The 27,000-nt window shown below is 49.4% G+C and overlaps 1 protein-coding gene across 9 annotated transcripts in view; it reads left to right on the top strand.

Moving 5' to 3' along the window:
- Positions 1-25,639, top strand: part of Tom1l2 (target of myb1 like 2 membrane trafficking protein) — a 119,454-nt gene extending 93,815 nt beyond the window's left edge. For 5 of the 9 annotated variants that reach the window (XM_013111633.3, XM_013111629.3, XM_040748765.1 and 2 more), the window contains 9 exons: positions 3,716-3,849; positions 6,983-7,031; positions 7,337-7,460; positions 9,989-10,106; positions 11,048-11,123; positions 13,673-13,738; positions 19,408-19,467; positions 21,216-21,252; positions 22,192-25,639. In XM_013111633.3, the coding sequence (XP_012967087.1) occupies positions 3,716-3,849; positions 6,983-7,031; positions 7,337-7,460; positions 9,989-10,106; positions 11,048-11,123; positions 13,673-13,738; positions 19,408-19,467; positions 21,216-21,252; positions 22,192-22,340 (813 nt within the window). In that variant the 3' untranslated portion in view covers positions 22,341-25,639. The other 4 variants (XM_013111630.3, XM_005067677.4, XM_005067678.4 and 1 more) reach the window with 4 other exon arrangements.
- Positions 25,640-27,000: the final 1,361 nt, after the last annotated feature.

Below are 27,000 nucleotides of genomic sequence, written 5' to 3'. Positions count from 1 at the left end.
CATGTCTGTCTGTGTCTCGTGTGTGTGCCTGGTGCCAGAAGAGGTCAGGAGTGGGTGTCATATCCCCTGGGACTGGAGTTACAGGCAGTTGTGAGCCATAAATAAATGCACATTGTACTTTAGAATTCGGTAGGTGCACCACTGATTAGTAATACATGCATTTTAGATTGTTAATACAGTCTTTGAAATAATTTCATTTTACATATATGGGATTTCATCTCCTTTTTCACCCCTTTTTGAGACAGTGATTTGAAAGTTGAAGTCAGGAGATATGTAGAGCCCTTGAGTCAGAAGGCTGGTGGTGTGTGAGCCTGTCTCTAGGCCGAGTGCTCATGACAGCCCTGGCGGCATCTTCCACCATGGGTCTATGAGACTCTGAAAAGAGAGAGCCTTCTTTCCCAGCACCTAGAGAGAAGCAGCAAATGCAGGGGGAAAGCATTTGCTGGTGTTAGTGTGTGTGAGCTCACTGTCTGTGCCGTTGATTTTGTTCTTCAGAAGTCCTCTAGGACTTTCCTAATGGCTTTGAAGGTATCAGAATCCCTCCTCCAAACTGAATTCTGTAGAGTCTGGAATGTTGTATGAGTTCTACTAAGAGAGGATCTGCCAAAGTCTCCAGAAAGCATCCTGAGTGGGTAGAGAGATAAATATGGGAGTTATAAGGCAAAGCTGATGCTGTAACATGTAACATGTAAACACACATGTGGATTATATGTATGCACACACATGTATTTTTTAAACATGCCTTTATTATTTTATGTGTGAGTATTTGTCTGCTTGTATTTGTATATACCATATGAATGCCAAAGAACTGTGAGCAGCTGTATGAGCTCTGAGAACTGAACTCAGGTCCTCTACAAGAACAGCAAGTGCTCTTAACTGCTGAGTCACCTCTCCAGCCCCTGTGTGTTTGTCTTTAGACAGAGCATCTCCATGTAGCCCTAGCTGTCCTGGAACTTGCTATATAGAACATGCTTGCCTCAAACTCGGAGAGATCCACCTGCCTCTGCTTCCTGAGTGCTGTGAAGGCATGTGCAATGCCTGGCACTTTGCTATGTTTTTAAAAATTTGTATGACATACTGGGGTGGGGAAACATCCTGAGGTCTCGAAGTATAAGTAGGAGAGTAATGGAAAAGAAAGGACATTGTTGGCAGAGGACCAGCTCCTCACAGTTCCATGGCAGTGTGGTGAGTGTGCGTGGCCACCATCCTTGAAAGTCTAGGACCCTGAAGAGCCTTGGAACTCTTTGCAACAATGTGTCCTGGCGCTTCCTGACTTTCTAGTCTTGTACATTGCCACTAGCCTCCACTTTGAATGAGAGCTGACTGACTTTTCCCTTCTCTTTCCCTAACCAAGGATAGCCAAGGATTTCTGCTTAGCCATATGATTTCCTCTCCTGGACCTGTGTGGTGGGGTCTGCCATTGCTGGAGAGCCTATTCCAGGGATCATACCCCCTTCTCCAAACCAAGGGTAGGAGCCAAGAGGAGGGGTCTGTTTAGAGAAGCACCTGGAAGGTACAGACACTGGGCATCTTTTTGTGGTGCCCAAGAAACTGATAGTGCTGTTCTGGTTGGACAGAGGATGACAGGTCCTACTGGGTGGCCAGATCCAGGGTGACGAGTCTCAGGTAAACACCAGCCTTGTAGGCACTCAGCTACCTGCGTCTAGGTTTCTTAAAGCTTGGTAAACACAGCTGTGTTTGAGTGGTTCCAGGCTGATCCACCTGGGCTAGACCTTGTTCCCTGGTGGGCGCTATGGAGCCCTATGAGCACTATGGGAGGAGAGAGCACAATCAGGCCTAGGACACACAAATCCCACACACAGCATTGAGAGCTGAAGCACTGAGTAGGTGCTTTGCCTCAGGAACATTGGAAAGTGTGTCAGTCTTGGTGCTGAGGAAATGGGAAGAGAGCTCTTCTAGGCAGGACAGGGGGACGATGAGACAGAAAGAAGCAAAGATTGTCCGTGTCTGCTGACTAGATCTGGTGCTCCTTAGACCCTCCTTCAGCTAAGGTAGTCCTGGGATGCAGCTGTGAGAAACGTAGGCCAGCTTTAGTGTAGTTGCCCTTAGCTGACTGGATTATTAGCTCCCCCCAGTGTCCAGGAGCAGTATTTCACTTCTGCCTTGACCCTGGTGGCCCATGGGTAGGCTGAGGGGCCAGTCTGACAAGCCTGCCATGTTTCCTCGTCCTCAGTCTGTCATGCAAGAGGGCAGGGGCCTAGTAGGTGCTTAAGGATCTCTGCAAACAAGAACCTAGCTAGGAGTTTGCTCTGGGATGAGATGGCTCCTATAAACCAGTCTGTGAGGTACAGGGTCTGTCTTAAGGACTGTTGCTTTGAAGGGTTGAGCGGGCTCCTATGGTGGCTGAGGGTTGCAAGTATCATCTTTGGCTAACAGAGAGCTCTGTGAGAACTGTGGTGCTTCTGAGGCCTCAGCCAGGTGACAGGCTTGCCACTACAAAGTACCCGATGTAGTTGTAAAGTACAGCTAGGCCATTGCTAGCAATGCAAGTAAATTGGCTGCCTTTGTGGAGGGCCTTTTACTCCTACCCCAGTCTATGTTCTGAATGTCACACTTTCACTCAGAGAGAGATTCTGCTTCTGAGGAACTCATGCTGTGGAAGGGCTTGCCCCAATGTGTAAGAATGGGTATGAGTACTAACTGCTGTGTTGTTTGGGCTGGTCAAAGGCAGAGATATCACAAGCCACATGTCCAACAGTAGCAGAATAGTGAGCCCTGTGCAGTGTGACATGTATGCGAAGGAATGAGGTGGCCTCTACAGAGTAGTAGACAAAGGAGCTGATTTTGTTGACATGAAGAAGCAAGGCACAAAGAATCATGTTTTTCTACCTAAACGATGACTTGTACTGGGCCCAAGAGATAGCTCAGCACTAGCAATACTGGCTGCTCTTGTAGAGGACTTGTGTTTGGTTGCCAGCTCCCACACTGGGCAGTTCACAGCTGCCTGTAATTCTAGTTCTAGGGGATCTGACACCCTCTTCTGGCGCCATGGGCACCTACAATTATGTGGTGCATATGCATACTCCCAGGCACACATAAAATAAAAACCTTTTAAAATGATTTGTTGTCAGCTGTTGAAGTCAACTAACAACTGAGGTGCCAAGACAGTGTGTGGTGCAGCCTTAACTCTAGAGATTGATGGTTTAAGTTTAGAACCAAGATTAAACACAGGTGAATACTTACTTACGTGACAAGAGACAAAGCAAAATGGGCATCATGGGATTTCACCCAGATTTGTTCTCAGTAGAGTGTACTTTCTTGTAAAACTGCACCAAAGCTTTTTTTCTGTATGTGATGGGTTTAATTACTTATTTTGTTTTTAGTGGCATTATAGGAATATGTCTGCTTGGATAACTTTATTGAATTGTATCTTTATAGATAATCCCATAATGATTTTCAAATTTATTTATGTTACAATATTCTTTTTAAAAGTGACTTGTACTAACATGTACACACACACACACACACACACACACACACACACACACACACACACACACCTGAAGAAGCCCTTGCCTCCTCTGAGACAGGAAAGGAGGGAGCTGTTACTTCACATTCTGCACACATCTGGTATTATGAACAAGCATGTACTTCTTCCATGACTTTCAAGAATCAGGACAAATGCTTTCAAAGGCAGTAGCGTGTGAGAAGAGCATCCCCAGCAGGCTCTGCCAGAGGTGCACGTGTTTCCTAGGAGCTGAACCGGACCTGCCGGGCCATGCAGCACCGCATAGTGGAGCTCATCTCCCGAGTGTCTAATGAGGAGGTCACCGAGGAGCTGCTGCATGTCAACGATGACCTCAACAACGTCTTCCTCCGCTACGAGAGGTGGGGCCAGAGTCCTCTGGGATCTTTTCCCTTAAAAAGATGATTGGCATATCAGAGGAATTTCATTCATAAACAAAGCAGGGAGAGGGAGACTGAGAGAGCCTGGGAGGTGGTCATCAGAGGTGCTCATTTGTTCTTGGATGACCGTAAAAGCGCTCTGGCTCTCCGGAGAGCAGAACAGCAGGTAGCTGACTACAGAATCCACCTCTGCTCTTTGTGAGTCCCAGGGAGGGCTGGGACCGGTCTGCACCTGCTCCCGTGAGGAGCCTTTGAATCTGAAAGGGACTGGGGGAGGGGATCCTTTACAAAAGAAAAGGATTTCCTCTTTCTTTCTAGTCTTGAAAAAGGAAAAAAAATCTTTCCCTTTGTAAATGTCAGCACGTCTGGGGTATTGAGTGAAGTAGGCATCCTGTGAACACTGCTTCTCTGGGGAAACTCACAGTCCTCCAATTCTTCCTGCAGCCAAACCACTTAAAGTGACAAACTTGAACCTTCTTTTCTCTCTCCAAAGCCTCCCACAGGACCTAGCTTTTAGTAGGTGATGGCAAGAACAGCTCCCGTCTGTACCCTGATTCCGGGCAGTTCCCAGTCGGCCCAGGGTTGTAACTTGCCTTGACTCTAGAACAGCCTTCTCCATCGAAAGAGGCTGACAGCAGTGTGTCCCTTGGAACTTGTGGCCCACTCCCTCTGCAGACTGACAGCTTTCTGTATAGGTCTGTCAGAAGGACAGGCATCATTAGGAACAGGAGACAGATTCTGTGCTTTGGATGCTCAGAAGGCTATACTGTAAATCACCCCTAGTGTTGGCTTAGCTCCTGACTGGCAGTAGGGGTGGGTGGTCCTATGCCCATCTAATGATAAACAGCACATAGATCTATAGGAGTGTGGGCTTGCTAGCCGTGTGTCCAGTTTGAGGACCCTAACACTCCCAGCCCATTGGGTCCATTCAAGGCTTAACTGTGTAGCAGGAACTAATGTGGGACTGTTGCCCATAAGTCTGCAGGTACAAAGACTTCAGAGGTACCATTGGAGTGTTACAGACCTCTGTTGAGGACCACACAAGTCTTTCTGGTTTCTTGTTGAATTTATTTTGATGAGATTTTTGTTTTATTTTGATGGGGTATAAAAAATAGGGTCTTCTCTCTCTCTCTCTCTCTCTCTCTCTCTCTCTCTCTCTCTTCTCTCTCTCTCTCTTATTCCAAACTGGCCTTGAGCTCTCTATCTTCCTGCCCCTGCCCCAGTTTCTCACAGATTACACCACCATACCCATGTGATCAGTCTTTCTTTTTAAATTTTGTTTTTTGAGACAGGGTCTGTCTATGTAGCCCTGGATGTCCTGGAACTTGCTTTATAGACCAGCCTGGCCTCAAACTCAGAGATCCACCGACCTCTGCCTCCCAAGTGCTGGGATTAAAGGCGTGCACCGCCACCATCACTGGGCTGTGATCGTTCTTAAAACTACAGTGGAAACCAGCTATCATAACATATATGTGTAATCCCAGCAGTTAAGAGATAAAGAATCTTGAAGGAAGCCTGGGCTACATAGTGAATTCTAGGCCAGCCTGGGCTATCTAACAGGACTCTATCTCAAAAAATAAAAATAAAAAAATAAAGGTACAATCTGTGAGCTGCCATGGTTCACTTAAGTCTGCCCACCTTCCTGAGTCAAGATTGACTGAGAAAGATGCAATTTTTCCTTGCTCTTCTTTTCTCTAGGATGCTAGCCAAAGTCAGAATATGCTTTCTCTGGTACTTTAGTGATTTCACTTTTTATCTAAAGCATCCCTCCCTGCCACACAATTCGTTACTCTCTTAAGCCCCTCCTATGCATTTTTAACAAACTCTCTAAAACTCAAATGCAAACCCTACAATGTACACCTACTTAGTCACACTGTTCCTTCTGGGATCCCCTGTCCCAGATGCATGTAGATGGAGTTTCTGTTCCACCTGGTTGCAAAGCCCGTTATTCCCAAACAAACACACAGAGGCTTATATTAATTATAAAAACTGTTTGGCCTATGGCTCAAGCATCTTATTGACTAGCTTGCTCTCAATTATTAACCCATTTCTATTAAACTATGTATTGCCACGAGGCTGTGGCCTACCTGTAGTGCTCCAGTATGTTACTCCCCCGATGGCTACATGGCATCTCCCCATTGACCCACCTCTCCAAGTTCCTCCTCCTAGCCTTCTCCTAGTGTGGTTGCCCCGCCTATACTTGCTGCCTGGTTACATCCTGCCTGTCCCTTGGCTGAAACAGCTTTATTCATCAACCAATAAAAGAAACATATATTTACAGCATACAGAAGGATATCCTACATCAGATACTGATGACACCCAGTAGGGGGTTGACTGCCTGGAGCAATGCCTTGCTGCCTCTCTTCTCTGGTTTCCTGGGCTGTGGCTGGAGGAAGGTATCTAGCTGACTTCCTTTTCATCTGTGCCATTTGGCACTTTTAAATAAACTCAGAACAGAATTGACTATCCCCCATGGGCATCTCACAACTTCTCCTACCAGGTATAAGGATGACTACTGGCAGAAATGATGTTTTTCTGCAGCTGCTCTCAGCTAAGCTCCATTTGTAGCCATCTGCTGACTGGGTGTGGAGGAGAGTGTCTCTGGCAGGGCCTGCTCCATCTTGCCTTCCTGGCAGTCCTTAGGTAGTTGGCACAAACTACCATGGTTTCTGGCCAGGCCTTTCTCCAGGCACCCCTGTCTCTTCCTGAGGTTGGGCTTGGGGCATTTTAGCCACAAGCTGATTAACCCCCAAGAAGAGCTCTGTGGAGGAGAGAGAGGTCTGCACTTACTGCCAGACTTCCCAAATGACCATGTGAAGACATAATGACCCAATCATACCTCCAGGGACTGGAGGAGCATCGGGCCAGATGTATGAGGAGTTAGCTAGGAGTGCTTCTGGTGGGCTCCTCTAAGAACCAGCCAGTACCCTGTCCCGGGAGACAGGAGCGCCATGTCGAGGAAAGTGTGGCACAGTTGAGCATGTGAGGTTCCCTCCACCAAGGGTGCTGGCCAGTCCCCTGCCTCTGCTGGGTTCCATTGTTCTTCTCAGCACCATGAACATGGCCACTAGGGCCTCACTCACATTCTTCTTACATCTGCTCTCCTTTCCATTAGGTTCGAGAGGTACAGGTCTGGCCGATCTGTTCAGAATGCCAGCAATGGAGTAAGTGTCCTTTGTACCTTCCTCATCTTCTGAGCGGGCACCTACCTTACTCAGACCTCGCTTCTGGTTTCCTAGCTGGAACTAAATACAAATTCTTGGGTAACTGCGGAAGGAAGACAGCTCACAGACATTAGTGAGTCACTGTTCTAGTGACTCGGTTTACTCTATGTGAGAAGGGAGAAGAGGGCAGGGCTTGGGGCTGTGTGATAACCTGGGCCCACCATGTACCCTTTCCTCATGAGTGTGTCTGGGTAGCTGGAGCCTAACCCAGGCCTGACCACACTGTCAATCTCATGTCCTCACAGGTACTCAGCGAAGTGACTGAAGACAACTTGATAGACTTGGGCCCCGGCTCCCCTGCTGTGGTGAGCCCCATGGTAGGGAGCACAGCACCCCCATCTTCTCTCTCCTCCCAACTCGCAGGCTTGGGTGAGTGTCCTAGAGTGAGGAAAGGCCTCATCTTACAGGCCTCCTCCTGGATATCTTTCTCTGTGTTAGACAGACAGACAGACCCTTTGGAGCAGTCCACGTAAAGGGGTGGGTGTTCCTGAGTCTCGGGTGCCAAATGCACCACCTTCTATTTGTAATTCCCTTCCTAAAATTTAAAGTTAACGCTTATTGGAAAGTAGAAGTGAAGGAAGTTTTGAGGATGCAGAAATTGTTTACTTTCTAAATGACAACTAACTGGCCATGTTTTATCTGGAATATTCTTTGTGCTTGAAATGATTTATTTTCACTATTAACTAGATTGAAGGTGGCAAATAGGTCTCACCCCACTGGCTTCTCAGAACACAGGTTTGAAAGACAGCTAAAGCCACATTGTTCTAGTTTCATTTCTGTTACTGTAATAAATACCCTGACAAAAAGCAACGCTGGGGAGGTTTCTTTTGCCTACAACTCCAAGTTGCTGTCCATCAATGCGGTTAGTCAAGGCAAGAACTTGATGCAGCTGGCCACATCCACAGTAACGAGCAGAGAGAGTGGGTGCATGCTTGCTTATTTGTGCCCAGCCCCCTCCCCTGCACTTATAAAGTCCAGAACCCAAACCCAGGGAATGTTGCTGCTCAGGATGGGTGGGTTCTCCTGTCTCCATTAATGCAATCAGAACAACCCTCCACAAATGTGCTCACAGTCCAAGCCTGATCCAGAGAGTTCCTCATTGAGATTCTCATCTCAGATGACTTTAGATTGTGTGAAGTTGACAACTAAAGCTAATTGTTACACATCAATCCATAAAAGAAGAACCAGTGTTGGACTGGCAATGTTTGCACAGGGCTAGGAAACAGAAAGTGGTGGCATTAGATGTTTGCCTACCTCAAACCATCCATCAGCCTAAAGTGTTCTATTGTCTGAAATTTAGGAGAAACCCCTCATTTTTCCACAATGAAAATACATGAATGACTTTGTATGTTTCATTTATGCCAAGTTATACAAAATTAACTTCTACTATTGGTATGCCTAACCACCATGGCCCTCAGAAATCTTTCCTTTACCTTGATTTTATGTTTTTTCCCCAAATAATTCTATATTCATTTCACTCCATTAACCTTTTATTCAGTGGTCTGTCAGTTGTTATGATTATGGTGTCTCAATTCCTCTGTAGTCATATATCCATAATAGAGTAGATGTCTTTGCCTTCAGTATATCTAGCTGATGACATATTTTTATATAATGGCTTTAAAGTTTTTAATTACAATGATTTATTATTTATTGTGTGTGTGTGTACGTGTGCACTTGTATCATGGTACACTTGTGGAATTCAAAGGACAATTTGTGGGAATTGGTTCTTTCTTTCCACCATGTGGGTTTTAAGGATGGAACAGAAGTCATCAGCCCTGATGACAAGTGCCTTTACCTTCTAAGCTACTCACTGGACCTGTATTGGCCCTGCCTTTTTGAACAGTCAGCCTGGAACTTGATATGTAGCCCAAGTTGGTTTTGAATTCATTGCAAGCCTCCTGCCTCAGCCTCCCAAGTACCAAGAGTTCAAGTGTAAGCCACCATGCTGGGTTCAAGTCACCACATTTAATACCTAAAATTCAAAGCAGATTCCGCTGCTTTCCTGGTGTTTTTCCATTCACTGCTTTACCTCACTGGTCGTCTCCTGTCTCCTTTCTAGCCACGCTTTTCACTCATCCCTCTCAAGGGCTAACACTTCCCGTAGCCTGGTTCTCCAAACCCTGTCTGGCCTCTGTCCATCTTCTTCCCCTCCTGCAGCACACCTCCACTCATTTTGAGCCTCTCCCAACATCGGAAGCTAAACACTGCAAGGGCTTAGCCCTCCTAACTGTTCAGTTACACATGAGCTCCTGAGGCCTGGGGCCATATTGATCCCAGCTGATGTACTTGAGCTCCGACTCTGAGTGCCTAGGAAGTAGTTTCCAGATTAAACACATGGCCCAGGTCCTTAGACTTTGTTTCCGAGTGGCTGTGGTGGGAGCACCTGTAAAGGGTGTGGTGACAAAGCTGCGGGCATGCTGACCCTTGTCCCCATCTTCTCACTGCCCAAAGTCTCTCTCCTTTTCCCTCCTTGAACAGCTTCAGATTCGGGGCAAAACCTGTTCCCCACCTAGCTTGCCCTGGCTGTCATGTATGCTGTACTGGGAGTGCTGAGGACGGCCTTGAAACTCTACAGTGTCTAACCTACTAGACTATCATTCTGACTTTTGGGGAACCCCATTAAGAACCCTTGTTTGGGGGCAAATGAGATGATGGTTCAATAGATAAAGGTACTTTCTATGCAAGCTGGATGACCTGAGTTGCATGGATACAGACACACACACATACACACACACACAGAGAGAGACAGAGAGAGAGAGAGAGAGAGAGAGCAGAGAGAGAGAGAGAGAGAGAGAGAGAGAGAGAGAGAGAGAGAATACAGTGTAATAATAAGACATTTTTACAAGGTTTTTTAAGCCCACTTTTGTTCTCATTTGCTTCTTGTTTCGTTGTCACAGACTTGGGGACAGAGAGTGTCAGTGGCACCCTCAGTTCACTTCAGCAGTGTAAGCCTCATGATGGTTTTGACATGTTTGCCCAGACCAGAGGGAACTCCTTGGCTGAACAGCGGAAGACGTATGTGGGACTCTTTCCAGTGGCTTTCTGCAGATAGTAGGGGGTGAGGGGGCATTGTCCTAGCCTGGTCACGTTGAACAAAGGCAAAGCCTTTTCTTTACCATATTTAAGACTTCTAGAAGCAGTAATGGTACACACCTTTAACTCCAGCACTCAGGAAGCAGAGGCAGACGATTTCTGTGAGTTTGAGGTCAGCCTGGTCTACAGAGTGAGTTCCAGGACAGCCAGGGCTACACAGAGAAACCCTGCCTCAAAAAACTGGAAAAAAAAAGACTGCTAGAAACTTATTAACTGCTAAAATTGAATGTGCCAGCCATATATCCATCCCCTTCTCTTCTGCCCAGGGGTTGTCTGTTCTGTCAATCATGGATTGTTCTGTCTTTCCTACAGCCCACTCAGGGTTGAGTAGAAATCCTACTTCCCTAAGCTGTCTGCCACACAGCAGACCCTGCCTCATTCTGCCCCTCCCCCACCATGGCAGAGACTTCTCCACAGCAGCCTGGGCAAAGAGACCACACAGAAATGGGGGCACTGATTCAAAAACAGACAGCCCCTGCGTCTGGGAATAGGGCACCATCCAGTTGGCGCAGCAGAGAGGCTGATGCTTATAAAATAATTACTTGGCCTTATGAAGTCTCTTCCGTTGAGAACTTGCAAGACATTTTTGACATCTTTCTCTTGAGCTTCAGTATTGTTACTCAAGGCAGGATCTTTGAAAAGTATGGTATCTCAGGCCCCAGAGGACCGACTCTAGCAGTGAGCTGGTGTCAAAACTGGTCTCCTCTCCTCATCTGCTATGAGACGGACAGCAGGAGTCCTTAGCTTCTACCCCAGCCAAGATCACACCCAAGGCAGGTACCCTGAGGTAGGAAAAGATTACAGGTCACCACCACATCTCTGCATCCTCTGGGAGAGAACTCACTGGCACTGCTTCTCCCCAGGGTCACCTACGAGGATCCCCAGGCTGTTGGAGGACTTGCTTCTGCCCTAGACAATCGGAAACAGAGCTCAGACATGGTAGGTCTTCAAGACTGGTTTTTAGCCCATAGTCTTCTGGAGATAAAGACAGGCAGTTTGGTAAAGTTGGTTGAATAATTCAGCAGAAGTTGGTTTGTATAGATGGCAGAGGCAGCCTGGGGAAGGCACCATAGGGCACCTCTGGGTGGCGGGCAGTGCACTGATACAGTGACCCTCACAAGGAAAGTAAATTCTGAACTAAGCCTCCTGCCTGCGGCCTAGTAGTGCCAGTACCAGGAGAAGGCAGTTGGGGGTCAGGACTTGTTTGTGAAGTGGCTTGGAGAGTGTCCTGTGACACTCTGGGCTTGGAAAGAGTCGAGTCAGGAGTCAGAATGTTTGGAAATAAAGGATGAAACCACAACCAGTTTATGGAAGACTTCAGAAGGACTTGTGTATTTAATACATTTTTGCAGATATTTCTCTTTTGAGCCCAACCAGGAAATAAACGGGAATGTATGCCTGTCTGCCTGGGCTGAAATGAAAGGGGACTGTGCCCACCCATCCACTGGACAAGGAAGGGCCTTTGCTTCATGAGCACCACATCTTAGCCTCCTGTTGGCCCTATGCAGAGGGACTGGTGAGGGACAGCACAGTGGCTGCCTGGCATAATGGAAAAGCTTGGGCCTGAGGGTGGGAGCTGGCATATGTCTCTCTAAACTGACTGCCAGGGGGTGCTGCCTTGATCTGGGCACCCTGCCGGTACACAGCAGTGGCCTATAGTGACGCTCACATCTACACAGTAGTCTCTGTTCTTTCCCCCATTACTTAGACTGTCTCTGTATTGAACCTAGCAAGGGAATTAGACAGCTAGGCCAGGGGCCTGCCAGTATACTGCCTAACGAAGACATGGCTCACCCCATCTGGAGCAGCCTCATGCCCCAACCAAGCTCTTTGCTCTCCTGAACCTAGGGAGCATGTGTCCTGCTCCAACTCATGCCATTATCAGTGCCCAGGCCTGGGTCCAAGTCCAGGAGACGTGGTCGACTTCTCACCCTTTGAATGCGTGGCTTGGCCTGGCTCCCTTTTTTCAAAGGTCTTGCTGATTCTAGCAGATTTACCAATGATAGTGGGCAGATTGCTGTTCCTGTTGTTACTGGGGCAAGAACTGGCCTCATCAAGAAAGACTGGCAGAACATGGGATGGTCATATGTGTCTCTGTGTGTGAACACATCTGCAGGCTGCCTTGACCCTTCATGGGCCATGCTGTCCTGGAACTGAGAATAAAGTAAGGAGAAAGTTGTGTAGCCACATATCTGCAAGTAAGGTCCCACCTCTAGTTTTATGATTTGAAGAAGCAGGAGATGGCTGACGAGGTGACTCACAGGTAAAGGCATTTATTGCCAAGCCTGAAGACTTGAGTTCCATCCTCAGAACCACATGGTGGGAAGAGAGAGCTGACTCCTTCCTACAAGTTGCCTTCTCACCTCCACCTACATAGTGGCATGTATGTACCAATGTGCATATATATGTGCACATACAAAATAAATATGTATGATTTAAAGAGGAGGTCTGTGGGCGTAGCTCACCTATCCAGGGTGCACAATGCTCTGGGATCAGCAGCAGCACTACAAATAAACAAACACAAAGACGTAAGGCAGTAAAGGAGGGCGGCGCGCCTTTAATCCCAGCACTCAGGAGGCAGAGGCAGGGGGATCGCTGAGGTTGAGGCCAGCCTGGTCTACAGAGTGAGTTCCAGGACAGCCAGGACTGTTACACTGAGAAATCCTGTCTCAAAAAAAGCAAAACAAAAGAAAAAAATTAGTTTAATGAAATAAATCTTTTAAAAAAGCTGAGTGTGGTGGCACATGCCTTTAATCTCAGCACTAGGGAGGCAGAAGTAGGCAGATCTCTGAGTTTGACCAGCATGGTCTACAGAGAGAGTTCCAGGACAGCCAGGGTTGTTACACAGAGAAACCCTATCTAGAAAAACCAAAACCAACCAACCAGCCAAACAAACAAACAAAAAGCAAAAACAAAAAAAAGAAGGCAATAAAGAATACACTGAGCTCAGCATTCAAATTGAGAACTTAAGAAAAGATGCATGGGCAACTAGAATGGAGGAAAAAAAAAGACAAAGAAAAAAAGCAGGGTAAGTTAGAAGAAAGTAGAAATGATTTTGCTCTATCAAGAGAATTAGGCCTTGGCGACTTCTCAGGCTTTGCTGAAGTCTCCAGGTGTTGAACATTTTGTTATCCAGCCTGAGGTCACAGTTACTGGCTTTTCCTTCCCTTTTCCAGGCAGGGGGTGTTGGGGGCATGCTAGGATAGCTCACATTTCCTTGTGTGAAGACCACCAAATCTGAACATTGACTTTTCTATTTACAATATGTGCTGAGTGGTGGTGGCAAATGCCTTTAATCCCATCACTCAGGAGGCAGAGGCAGGTGGATCTCTGTGAGTTCGAGGGCAGCCTGGTCTACAAAGCTACACAGAGAAACCCTGTTTCAAAAAACCAAAAAAAAAAAAATCTGTTTACAATATGTGCTGTGACTTCCTGTTGTGGGTATTGCTGTGACTTCTCTTTTTGGGACTTTTCTGTCCTTGGCCCAGCAGAGAGGGAAAGGTGGGGACTGCGACCTGCAGCCCATAGACTGCTGGCTCATGACCCAAGGAATGGTGAGAGCCACAGCTGAGTTCGCTGCCCACCCCAGACCTCACCGTGTAACAGTAGGCGCCTTCCTCTTGCCACCTGCCCAGTCCTTGTGACCAGACAGGACAGAGATCACTCACTTGTTCTGGGTGTGAAATCTCCCCTCCTGTCTACGTGGAACCCCCAAAGGCCCCAGACTTCCAGTTCCAGAACCACTTTCTTTCCTTGGCATTTTGCTGAGCCTGTGTTCCTGGGTTGTCTTGGACTGGGATGTTTGCAAGCGTGAGGGGAGGGCCTTTCCCTTCTCCCACAGACTCCTGAGTTCTTGGCAGTATTCGTTTTTCCAGGATGAGCACAAGTAATCATGGCTTGTGCTGGGGCCGGGGAGAGGGACAGGGAGAACCATTATGAGAGGATTTAGCATGATGCTCTCTCTTACCCTGTGCTAATATAACAAATAGCCTTGAGAGCTCTTGCATAAACGTATAGACAATAGTGACAGAGTCAAAAGAAGACAAAGCCAGGAGAGCTTGTATCATGCCTACAGTCCACTCTCTTTGGCACAGAGGCTTGGGAGCATCTTTCTCACCATATCCGTGCAGGTGGCCCTGAGCTGGAGAGAGGGTCCCAAGCTGCTTGCCTCAGGTTGACCACTTCATCCCCAAGTACAGTATCAAGCCTCTAGGTACACGTGGTAGGGATGGATGGAGCAGGTGAGGTACAAAGAAATGGCAGAAATAGACATGTGGACCTCTGTCAGGCCAGGGGAGGGGCCCAGATGGCGGTTGTCCATGTAGGACTTCCAAGTGACAGGCTGTGAGTGCAGACAGGGTCTGCAGGTCACAGCTCAAGCTGTGTACACTTGCCCTCAGTGAGAAAGCAGTTGTCCCTGCAAGTGTGGACTGGCTGGGCCCTGACTTTAGAGCGGGCTTCCTAAAACTTTATCTCCGTTGTCCAAATAGAGATGCTCTAGCTGTGTGTCCTGTGCCCGTTAGCCCTGCAAAAAAGGATACTGCCCTCCAAATTACCTGAGTGTGACCTGGGCAGCTGGTGATGGTGCCTGTCTTTGTTCAGACAAACAGCCTGTCCCCTTCCCTGTCCTCATGTAGAACGCCAGTCTTCAACTTCCCAGAAACAAACCCAACTAACAGCTAACTTGGCGTCTCACCTTCCTGCCTACATTTGTTTTCCCTTTAAAACAATGTGCGTTAGCTGCTTTGTCTTATTTCCCATAGTATGGAATTCCTACCTTTCCCAACCTGTCAAGTACAAAGTCTTCATATGGAAACTTTGTGTACTACTGAACGAGACCGGGGCTCTCTCTCCCACTGGGTTTGGGTGAAGTAGCACAAAGAAAGTTTCACAGCTCCTCTAGAGATAGCACCCGGCACAGCCGTACACCATCAGGCAGGTAGATCTGTTTGTGTGCCTGGATCTGGGGACAACCGTGGAAGAGTGCCTGCTTGTTCCTTCCCCTCCTGGGACCTCAGGTGTGAGGGCAGCCTGCACAGTTAGGTCGCCACACAGGTGCATAGCAGCAGGAAGTAAGCAAGGTCAGCCCAGGGTTGGCGACCTTCCCTTTCCCTAGCCCTCCATCTTTTCTGCTGCTTCTTGCTGGTGAGCAGTTAAGACCATCTCCCATTTCTAGGGCATAAGCAAGGAGATTCAGAGGGTGAAAGCTGAGTACAGAAAAGCATATCTCTGATCTTAGCACTGGGCAGACTGAGACAGGAGGCTCCTGGTGTGAACCAGCCTGGGCTACACAGAGACCAGCCTAAGCTGAATAATGGGACCCTGTCTTTCTCATACACACTCACATAAATAGTAGTAACCATGCCGGGCGGTGGTGGCGCACGCCTTTAATCCCAGCACTCGGGAAGCAGAGGCAGGCGGATCTCTGTGAGTTCGAGGCCAGGCTAGACCGACAGCCTCCAAAACAATACAGAGAAACCCTGTCTCATAAAACCAAAAAAAAAAAGTAGTAACCATGACAACAGCAATAATAGTATCAAAGCAAGAGCAGAAGTAGTAGACCATGAGGTCCTATGTTGGATCCTCAACACTGGAGGTGCAGGACGAGGAAGAACAACATTGGGTTGTGTAAGGGTAGGGCTGAAGATATGACTCAGCAGTTAAAAGCACATACTGTAGAGAACCCGAGTTCAGTTCTCAGCGCCCACATTGGGTAGCTCACAATGGCCTGTAACCACAGCTCCAGAGAAACTGATGCCCTCTTCTGGCCTCCATGAGCACTGTACTTACATGAACACACACACACACACACACACACACACACACACACACACACACACACACGATGGGCCTACTGCTGTCAGACATGGCACATCAAAGGTAAAAGCAAACAAAGAACTGGCTGGAGCCAGTGGCTGTGCCTTGCTTCTTTTCTGTTTCTAAGGTGGAGTGAGTGGTCCATAGGCGCCAACAGTAGGACTTCTGCCCACCCCCGGATCCTAGCCTGCCACCCTGGTGTCAGAGATGACTGAATCTCTCTGGACTCCTAAGATGGGCTGGCTGTTGTTACCAGGGCCCTACCCTGCCAGCCTGGCTGCTGTTTTCACATGGGAGGGTGTTCGGGTAGATTCCTTTCTCTTTCTACCCATCCTTCCTCTGTGTCTTCCCTTACCACTCTTCAACCTCTTGTAAAGTCTGCAGCTTGGATTAGTGTCCAAGAAGATGCTAAAACCATGGCAAAATAACCAAAAGCTCCCTAGACATCTGCTGGATGGGCCACTAATGTGACACATAACGAATGGTAAGGCCTCCAAGGGCCTGGTGACTTGCTCAAAGCCACAAGGCAGAGACTCCCTGCCCTGCTTCAGTCCCTCTATCAGCAGGGGGGAGAGCTGTTCCTCCCTCTTTCCTGGTCTCTGCAGGCCATATTTTCCAGGCAGTGTACATGTCGAGTCTGGGTCTGGGTGTACCCGTGTGGTAAGAGGGTGCTCTGGAGCTGCTTCATAGCTGTGCTTCTTCTGCGTCTACCCGCCTGCCTTCTGTCGCAGAAGCCTAGCTGAGAAGGGACACCCCGCTCCTCCACATGTCCCAAGGCCTGAGGGACTCAGTTCCAAAGAGCAGGTCCTTGTGTGTCTTCATTAGAACACAGACACACAAACATGGAAGCTGAGGCATCCTGACTCAGAATGTTAGTGTTAGACTCAAAATGCCACATTGCATCACCCTGTTCACAGATGAGGAAATGGAGGCCAAGCCTTGTTGAAGCACCTGGGCCAACTCCTTCACCTTCTGCCCACATAGCTGAGGCTTCTAAGACAGAAGAGGCTGGCTCCCCTATTGAAGAAACAGCTCAGAGAAGTGACTTGCCCCAGGCCTGCAGCTCAGCACTGTGGAGGGGGTTGGAGCGCAGCCCCAGTTTTGTCTTGCTTTGCTGCCATTGCAGGGATATGGTCAGCTGTTTGCAGATTTTTATAATGTGAATTACACCCAAAGCTTCACATATGGTAGGCAAGAACTCAACTTCTGAATTATATCTCTACTTATTTTTTGGGGGGGATGGGGTCTCTCTACATAGCTCTGGCTGTCCTGGAGCTCTTTGTGTAGACCAGGCTGGCTTCTAAATCACAGAGATCTGCCTGCCTCTGCCTCCCAAGTGCTGGGGCTAAAGGCGTGTGCCAGCCACCAGCCTAGCCCTCTACTTTTTAACAATAATTCTAAGAAAACAATTCTAAGGAAAACTTGAAAGATCTAGTTAGGCCTATGACCCTTTAAAACTAGTGCTACAGTGAACAGTGTTCAGCCCTCCTGCAGGAGAGCCTGTGCTCCACCCCAACACTGCAGAAAGAAAGCTCACACATGAACTCAGTTTCTTCTAGGTGCACTGAGTCAGATAAGGCAAAAGGGGCCCACATGCACCCTAGCAGCTGCCATGGATGGCATTTCTCATTGGAGAAATGGTTGCCTTTCTGAGCTGGGGACTAGGCATGGCACATGTCCTCTACGAGTCAGACATTGTGATTTATAGATGTCAAGACCATGAAAACAGCACATCCTTCCCAGGAGTCCATCAGGGTAGAAGGCCCACCTGCAGTCATGAGATGCAGGCATCTGCCATGGGCACTGTAGGCACAGCCTTTGAATATCCTCGCTCTCGCCATGAGCGAGTAATCACATCTGTTTTGTCATTGGGACTCATGTCATGGGTGTAAGAACTCCCTGAAACATTCAGTTTGGCAGTTTGAAGTGTCTGGGGTTAAAATGGCGTCAAAGAGAGACAGTGCCTAGCGGTTAGTGACCTGTTCTGAAAATGCTTGTGTGCCTGCCCACGGCAGGGTGAGGATGGCGCACAGAGCACATTCTCAGAGCCGGGGTCATCATCTTGCTGACGGAGGTGCTGCAGACATCTGCTCAGCACGTGCAGGGACCACACCTTTTTGGCAAATGATTTCAACCTCCAAAGCAGGAGCCGGCAATATGAATTCTTTGTTCTCTCCTTTTTCAGGTTGGGCTTTTTGGGTTATTTTTGTTGTTTTTTAAGAATTACTTGTACCGAGTCTTCTTATTGACTACTTAAAGTTCATTCTTACTCTAGATTTTAACGTTAAGAGTGTAGCCAACTATGGGTACAGCACCGTTGTTTTCTTTTTTTCTAGAAATAGTGGGCTAATAAGCAAGCCTGCCGGGTGGGGCACCTCTCATTCCCGGGGTAGGTAAAGAGGTGGGTTGCCCGACTAAAGGCCATTATCTCATTTGTCTAGGCAGAGAGCCAACCTTTTATTAAGGTTGGAAGGCCACCCTCACATCCAATCTGATAGCAATGTAAATGTTTTTAGTTGCTCAGGCCAAGGCATAACACCTTCTCCAATACCCATGAGGTTTGTTGGGGAGCCCTGCCACACCCCAGGCATCCTGCTCCCCAGCCCTCAGTGAACTACTTTTCTCAACTACTAAAGCTTAGACAGCTGCCGGGAGGCAGAAGAAAGGGCGAGACTAAAGGAGAGTGTGGCGTTCAGGGACACTGAGTGGTATTTTTTCCTCAAAGGAGAGAAAGAAGACTAAAGAGCCTTCTGTCTTTTTTTTTTTTTTTTTTTTTTAGTCATCAAAGCCTTATTTTTTAGCTGTGTTTCCATTAATGGTAGTGTGCCCGCTTTCTGGAGGCAGGGCACCCCCAGACCAAGGGAGCACGTGCCTGTGGTTCCTCCTCCCACTCAGAAAGCCACCTCACTGAGCAGAAGAGGCCCAGGGCTGGACTGCCCGCCTGAGAACCTGCACCTGCTTTAGCTTTAGGCATTCTGCCGCTCAGCTTCCCCTTGGGCCCAGGAACCTGTGGCCTTCACCGAGGGCAGCTGATTCTCCTGTCATGGCTGCTGCAGGACTCCTGCCTTCTTGAGATTAGGAGGTGCTCTGCAGCCCTGGCCTGAAAAGGCAAACACACACAAGCAAAAAGTTATCCATATCAAGAACAGTACTTTCTTGCACCAGCCCCTGCTGGCCAGCCTGCTTCCTCTAATTTACCACCTCATCGCTTTCCTCACCCGCCAGTCCACATAGAGCTAGCTGCCTGTGTTGCCTGTGCGTGCCCTGTAGTTGTTTTGGTCTGTGTACATTTTGGTTTTGTTTGGGGTTACTTTTGATGATTTACTTTGTTCTGGTGTTCTGTCTTCTTTTGCCTGGCTGTGTGGGGGCTGCCTGACCCCGCTGCTTGCTGCCTCTGCCTTCATAGATACCCGTTGCGCAGCCCTCTGTCATGGACGACATTGAGGTGTGGCTCAGGACAGACCTGGTGAGACTTGACTTCTACATTTTGTGTGTGGGTTGTGGAAGGCAGCTGTTCTGAGGGCAGGCCTTGGGGCTTGTGGCAGGGGCTCCACCTCCACCACGGTGGGTTGGAAGAGGGAGGGGGGCAGCTCAGCCAAGCTCACCTTCCTTCCCACCATGTGGACTCTGGTGGTGCTGGCTCTGGCACAGCCTCTTAGCCACACAGCCCCGTACAGATGTCTCACATCTGTGGAAACTAGAGAGCCCAGGTTTCACCAATCCTGACACACCCCTCCCCAGTTTCTCGGAAATGCCAAAGGTGTGTGTTTGAGTGGGTTTTCTGCTTGCTTGTTTCTGTTTCATTTTGTTTTTTGTTTTGAGGGAGGCAGATATTTTTATGTTTTGGTTTTTGTTTCTTTTCTCTTTTTTTGCCCCATGTTGGGGATTGAATTCATGGCCTTGTGCATGTTAGTGGGCAAGTGCTGCATCCCAACATCTTCATTTCTTTTTTTCTTACTTTTTTTTCCCTCACAAATGAGTGAAGGTGCTTGGTTTTAAATTCACCATCATCCACATTCCCACTGTCTTCTAGTATTTATTTAAAAGAGCTCCTGCTCCAAAAGAGTGCCCGTCTTCTTCTAGGGTGAGAAGATTGTGTGTCTGAGGGTGGCCACGGTCAACCCCTCTCCTTACAAACACTTCATTCACAGCTGCTGGGTACAGGAGGGGTTCAGTGGTGGCTACAGGTTCCCTGTGGCACCTCCCCCATGAAAGATGACAGCATGCTATAGTCAGGGGCTAACATGGCCTCTTCCCCAGGATGCCAGGCCTTCTAAAGATGCAGCCCCAGGAGGCAGCCACCTCTGGGGCAGGGAAGGTTGAAAGATCACCCCTGTGGTTTTTCCAGGGGTGCCTAGAAAGAAGTATCTCCCTCACAGATGCAGAAACAGAGTCTCAGGCCCTCTCCCAGACTAGGTATGGGGTCACATACCTGTTATCCCAACATTTGGGCAGGAGGATCAGAAGTGCAAGGCCAGCTTTAGCTACATGGTGAGTTCAAGGCCAACTTGGCTACATGAGATCCTAAAGAGACAAGATCTAACTCACAAGGCAGCAGTAGGTCCAGAGAAGTTCGGGTAGCTCAGCCCTGCTGGTGGCTTCACTCCAGCATGGTCCTTTCCTAGTGAGGCCTATGTGTAAGCTCCTTGCTAAACTAGTGTGACCCACTTAAATGTATAGAGACATACAGCACCTCCATGGTCCCTTTAGGCAGCAAGAATGGGAGCTTAGGTCTAGGGGAAGGCAGTTATAGCTCCTAGGAGGCTGTGGGGCTTGTTTCTAGGTGACAGCTTCCACTGCCAGAGGATCTACTGGAGATCAGGCCAAGGCCATCGCAGCCCCAAGCAGTTTCATCTGTTGGTGTTGGATGGCATCTTTGCAGCACTGATGTGCCTCAGCCTCATGTGACAATGGCATCTTTCCTCAGAGCCTGGTTTTGATGAGTGGGGTTCTCCTCTCTGGCCCAGGTAGGGACCAGCCTGAGCCAATTTTGGATTTTTCTTTCTTGTCCTTCTAGGAAATCAAAACCTAGACTTTTTGCTGTTTTGCTTTTTCAAAAACATTTTTTTGCACACTCTCTGCTTCTCTAATATGGTGAAGAGATTCTGAAAGCAGGAAAAGTAGAACCCCACTTGGGAAGCCATGGGTGGACAGGGGTGGCAGGGTGGGCAGGGCAGGGATGGGTCCTAATGCCATTCTCTGCTCCATCCACAGAAGGGTGACGACCTGGAAGAGGGTGTCACAAGTGAAGGTAGGCCTGGCCAGTCACCCTGCAGCCCTTCTGCTGTCTCCCTCATGACTCTCAGGGCGGCACAGGGACTGGCTCTGTACCCTGAAGCCTCTGCTGCTGGATCCATGTAGTTAGTGCTGGGCCTGAGCCTAGCCTTCATGGGGGCTCACTCTGATGGAGATGGTGCCATCCCTCTCATCTCCTTTAGGGCATGTAGGGAAGAGCATGGAAAGGTCACTAAGAGGGTGAATGGCATCTGGGCCTCAACTGATGGTCAGGTGGGAACGTGGGTCTAGCTTTCCAACAAGGCTCCTGCCCTCTCCCCGTCTGACATTACCTCCTCTGCATCCTGCCTTCCATGATGCCCCTCTGCTGGCTTCTTCCAGACCCTGCCATCTGTGTTAAGTGGTTGCTTTCTGCAGCCTTGCTTTGGCCTCTTCCTTGGGTCAGCGGAGGGTGGGCCTGTGGTGTAAGCAGGTGCTGGCCTACTCTGACAGCCCTGCCCTATGCTGATGGGGGCCAGTACGGGAGGGGGGGTATTTAGAGCTCTGAGCTCTTGGAAGGGCTCTGCACCTAGTGTTTTTTTCCAGAGCTTTTATCTGAAGAGACTGAAGGCTGTCAGACCGTTTCCCCATCATGGGGCCCACAGTAGTATACAGGGCCCTCCCCACTCATATGCCCCTGATCCAGCTTCACCAGCTCTGCATGTGGAGTCGGAAATAGTGACTTCCCTTAAGCTGGCCCCAGACTGGGAGTGCCCAGAATAACCCTGGATCTGGCTGGTTGCTCTCCTGCCAGCATCCCTCCCACCTCCCCACCACCCCCACCACCCCCACCCCGGCATGCATGTGCCTCCTGCCAGAGGGCAGCCAGGCCAGTGTGGAGCTGGAAACCAGGGTGTGGGGCTCCAGCTAAGTGGCCCCTCACCAAGCCTATCCCTCAATTTGGTTTGTTTTGCAGAATTTGATAAGTTCCTGGAAGAGCGAGCCAAAGCTGCAGAAACAGTTCCAGACCTGCCCTCACCCCCCACAGAGGCCCCTGCACCAGCCTCAAATACTTCCAACCGGAAGAAGCCAGAGCGGTCTGAGGATGCACTCTTTGCCCTGTGAGCTGTCCTGTGGTTTGCCTCCCCGTGGCAGGTCACTGCTGACTCTCCTAGTGGACACTGGGCACTGGCCACTCCCCAGCCCCTCAGCCTGCACACCTGTATCTCCATGGAAATGCCACTGTTTGCTCCCAGGCCTCCCTGGTCAGGGTGTGCTTTGCCACCTCTTCCCTGGCTGGCAACAGTGCTGACCAGAGGGCCTGTCCTCCCTCACCCTAAGGGCTCTCTTGGTCTTGGGTCTTACTAGGAAGAAGCAGCGGTCCAGCCCCAGGCAGGGTAGCCCCTTGATACTTTCTGAGCAGAGCTCCTGAACTGAGCCTCTCACCACCCCTTCCATCTAGCTCCATGGCTTCCTTAAGTGAGACATTCTGTTCCTGGGATTCCCTTCCTCCATCAAGGACTCCGGGAAAGCAGGGCTCAAGTATTTGTAACCACAGGCTTAGTCTCTCTCCTTAGACTGTGGCACTAGTGTGTCTGCACTTGAGTGGGTTCTGTGGGCTGCTACCTTGATGATCCCTCATGTCCCTGGCCCTCTCTCCATCAGTTAACCGCCAGCCTGGAACCAAGATGGGGACCTGTGGCTCTTGGTGTGAGGACGGCCCAGGGTGGTAGAGGTCTGAGGATGGTAGACAGTGCACTCCATGCACACTGTGCACACTCACACACGCATCGGCCCTGATGCCTACAGAGGGTTGTTTGCTAAAGCAACATGACTTTAATGTAGTCCCTGACTAGGCTTCGACTTCAACAACTTCCACATAGCTACCTCCCGGCCCAGCAGCAGGTATCTGTGTGCTGTGCCTGGAGGTTCCAGATGACCAGGAGCTACATTAGGCTGGAGCCATACTCTTCCCTTCCCAGATATGGCCTCAGCCTTCATGGCTGTCCCCACTTGACATGTCCCCCTGCCACCAGTTTTAGCCTGAAGCCTGATAGTCTGGGTCTGAGTAAGCGAGAGCTGGTGATACCTACTCCTGCCCTTGTCTTGACTGGTTTGTCTCCTGGCTCTGAGCAGATGACCCAGTGCTCCCTGGTCTAGCTGCTGTTACCCAGAAAAAGGAAAATGCTACTGCAGCTATATTACTAAGCATTGGGCAGGTCACCACATCCCCACGCAATGTGTGGTCAGCCTTTCCCGCTGTTAGGATGACCCAGTGCTACACCTGTCACCACCTGAGCACCAACCCCAGAAAGGGGGAGGGCTGGATTCCATTTGCAGTGGGACCAGTGCACAGGTTCTGGGCCCCTCTTAGGATGGGGCCACAGCTCTGGTTGAGAACAGAAACTGCCTATCCCAGGACCCCACGCCAAACCCAGCACCTCTCCTTCAGCAGTCTCCAGAAGGTCTGGTTAGGACTCATCTGGTAGGACCTGTGGAGAATATCATGCTGACCTGCTAACTGCCCAGCCCTCTCTGAACACCTACCATACCTCCACACTCCACCCAGGACCCTTGGCCAAGAAGAGCTTCTCTATTTCTCAAGGGCAGAGCCCTCTAAGGCTAGCCTGGCTGTTAAGGCCTCTGAAGGCTTATCACACCAGAGGAGGCTTGGGAGCCCAGTATACCTGGAAGCTTGGCCTTGGGCACAGTTTAGAAGGGTTGTCTGTGAGGATCAGCTATGCACAGTCTAAAGAGCTGGGCTGGTGGGTAGTAGGCAGTCAGGCCAGCATCTCTGAATTAAGAGGCTGCCCCCTGCTTGTGGATCATGTAGAGAGGAAGATGGGCCTCCATCAGTGAGAGAGACTGATGTGGGAGCCAACACTGAGGGTTCCCAACAAGGCTGTTTCTAGTACCAATGTCTAGAGCTGTCTCATCTTCCCGACTGCAGCTGCTGAGTGTGGCTTAGAGTAGCCCATCTGCCCTGGGGGCAGCAGGTACTCAAGGAAATCCTGTAGGCTGTCAAGAGGCCACCTTTCTGGCCTGGCCCAGCCCCACTGGTGGTTTGGTTTATATTCTTTACATCTTGTCTAGGGATAGCCTGCCCTATCCGTGGGTGAATGACGTGTGCCTGAGGCCTTTATAAGAAGCAGGCTTGGGCCTGGGGGGTGTCCTGAAAGGGGTTCAACTCAGTGAACTGTCCTGTCTTGAGCCCTCTGGTTTCCCACCATCTGTGGGCAAAGTCCTTAGAGCTGGGCCCTCTTAAGCCAGCAGCCTCCACAAGTGTTGGAAATCACAGCTAGAGTGTGTACTTAATTACACTAAATTATTGCCGGGACTCATAAGCACTAATTACACCTGATTATAGGTTAAAATATTTATTTTGTCAAAATATTTTCTTGAGGATGTGTTTAACCTTTTCTTGTTCATTGTGTGCTGAAGTGTGAAGACTGCTTCTTCCTACCTTTTTGGCCATCATGTGCAGTGAAGGAAAGTTACCAGGTGTATTTTGACCCTGTAAGCCTGCCATAGAGTGACCTCTGTCCAGGTACCAAGAAGGCAGGCTGGAGTTGGGCCGAGACTGATCAACTCATTTGTCTGTGTGTGGGACATGGGGTTTCAGAGCCAAAAGGGCTTCTTGGTAGCTGTGGCCAGAGCTGGCTTCCATTTTTCCTGTCAGCCCCTCAGTGTGAGTGACTGTGCCTTGACTCACTGCCCTTGTCCTCCTCACCTGGCCCATGCTGTCACCCACAGCACTGCTCACCCGGGAAAGTGGTGGCCAAACCCTAGGTGGCCTGGTGGCAGTGAGTTCCTTTGCTCCAACCCAAGACTTTCCTACCCACTGGCTGATGGTCTCCGATGGCTGGGGTAGACCACGGGCACTCTAGGGGCCAGGTCAGCCCTAGGTAGCTGGGAGAGCAGCAGGAGAGCCTGGTCAGTGCACAGCCTCCTTATTGTCTGCTGTTGTGATGACTGGGGTCTCCCTGTGTGCTCAGTCACTTGGTACCCACTTAGCCAAGTGCCCATCTCCAGCCCTTCTTGTTCATGGAGGTCTAGGCTAGGTTTCCCCTAGTCCCCAAGAACAGCTGTCAACCCTGTGTTCTGCCTGATCCTGCCATACTCACACCCCAGGCTCTCTGGGAGAGCAGGGGTAGTGTTTCTTCCTAAAGTTTGCACTTCATTCATGAGGATCTGAGGATCCTTGGGGCTGCTGGAATGACGGTATTGAGTTTGTTATGCTGTTGTCTTACAAGTCGGACTCTTGTCACTGTCCTGTGTTTCTGTGGGTAGAGCTGGTTCTGGAGGGTGGCTCAGCGTGACAACTAGTGTGTCCCCCCACCCCACTGGCTCTGCTTCCAAATACTGTCTCTCTAATTTGTGTTTTTGCATGTAAAGTACGCCACAATAAATAGTTGAACCAGCAATGTCTGTGTGATATCTGAGTTGCCCTGAACACCCAAAGGGCCTGAAAGTCAGTCCACCTCACTTGTTTTTTTCAGAAGATTGTATTTTAAATAATGTGTTTATGTGTGTTATCTGAGTATGGATATGTGCACTTACCAGTTCAGCTGCCCACAGAGGCATTGGAGTCACTGGAGCTGGAGTTAAAGTGGTTGTGAGCCACCCAGTGTGGGTGCTGGGAACCGAACCATAGCTCTCTGCAAAGGCAGTGTGTGTTCTTTAACCACTGAGCCATCTATCCAGCCCCCAGCCTTTTAATTCTATTTCACAGTAAGATACACTGTCTTATTGTGTAGCCCAGGCTGGCCTCAAACCCAGAGATCCTCTCACCTCTGCTTCCCTAGTGTTGAGATTAAAAGCCTGTGCCGTAAGACCATATACCTTTAACAGGCCTTCATGGATCCCTGCTGGAGGGAGCATTGTAGACCCTCTCCTTCATTCCCCATCCCAGAGGTCTAGAGAGGAAACTCCTGTGCCCTGGAGAGCGGCAGGCTTTGAGGGCGAGGGCAGGTATATGGCTGTTCTGGCTACTTAAGAGCCATGGGAATATGTGTGGTGGATTTCCCTGAGGCTCAGGCAGACATGGCAAGGCTGCTTACCCTGCCTCACAGCAGCTAGGCCTGGGGCATCCAGACCCCTTCAGCTGGGTCTCTGCCAAAAAGGCATCAGAATCTTCCAGGAAGCCACACCAAACACCAAGTCTGCAAGCCTTGGCTCCTGGAGTATGGACCCCCTCTCCCTGGCTGCAATTAATAAACAGTTCCCACTGCAGATACAGCTTAAACATGTTAAGAATACAACTGAGTGGTTTCGGTCAGAGTTGCAGGTTGTATGACAATTTTAGAACCTCTTTGTCCTTTCAAAGCAGCTCACATCTGCCCCTCCACACCTGCCTACCTTCCAGTGAGCTCCTGTGCCGCTCCAGGAGGCTGCTCTAGGGCAGGCACTACTCTGAGGCATTGTTCTTTGAGAACTTGCCTCTGCCAGCCCTGAGGTAAAGGGACCAAGTGGGAAACACAGGAGTAGGTGGAGCCAGGTGCCTAGGCCTCCTTTAGTTTGAGGACTTGCTGCCCTTCAGACCTTTCACCTCAAGTATAAGTATGTGAAACTAGTGTGACCCTGGCTAAGGACTGCCCAGTGTCACTGTGCTGGTAAAGTTGGGACTGGGGAGAACTTTGGGCACAGAGATTAAGGTCACTGTCTCCTGGACCCAGACTGAAGTCTGCTGGATGGGGGCTGTAAGGGGCAGCAGATGAAAAGACCCCAGAGACAGACTGATGGGGTCCCTACAGTCACCATACCTAGTCCAGGGTGCCAGTAGCTA

The sequence above is a fragment of the Mesocricetus auratus genome, unplaced genomic scaffold (assembly GCF_017639785.1).
Source record: "Mesocricetus auratus isolate SY011 unplaced genomic scaffold, BCM_Maur_2.0 Super-Scaffold_100007, whole genome shotgun sequence".
In the NCBI taxonomy this organism is placed as follows: Eukaryota; Metazoa; Chordata; class Mammalia; order Rodentia; family Cricetidae; genus Mesocricetus; species Mesocricetus auratus.
The sequence above is the reverse complement of the archived record's forward strand: the minus strand, read 5'-3'. Positions and strand labels throughout refer to the sequence as shown.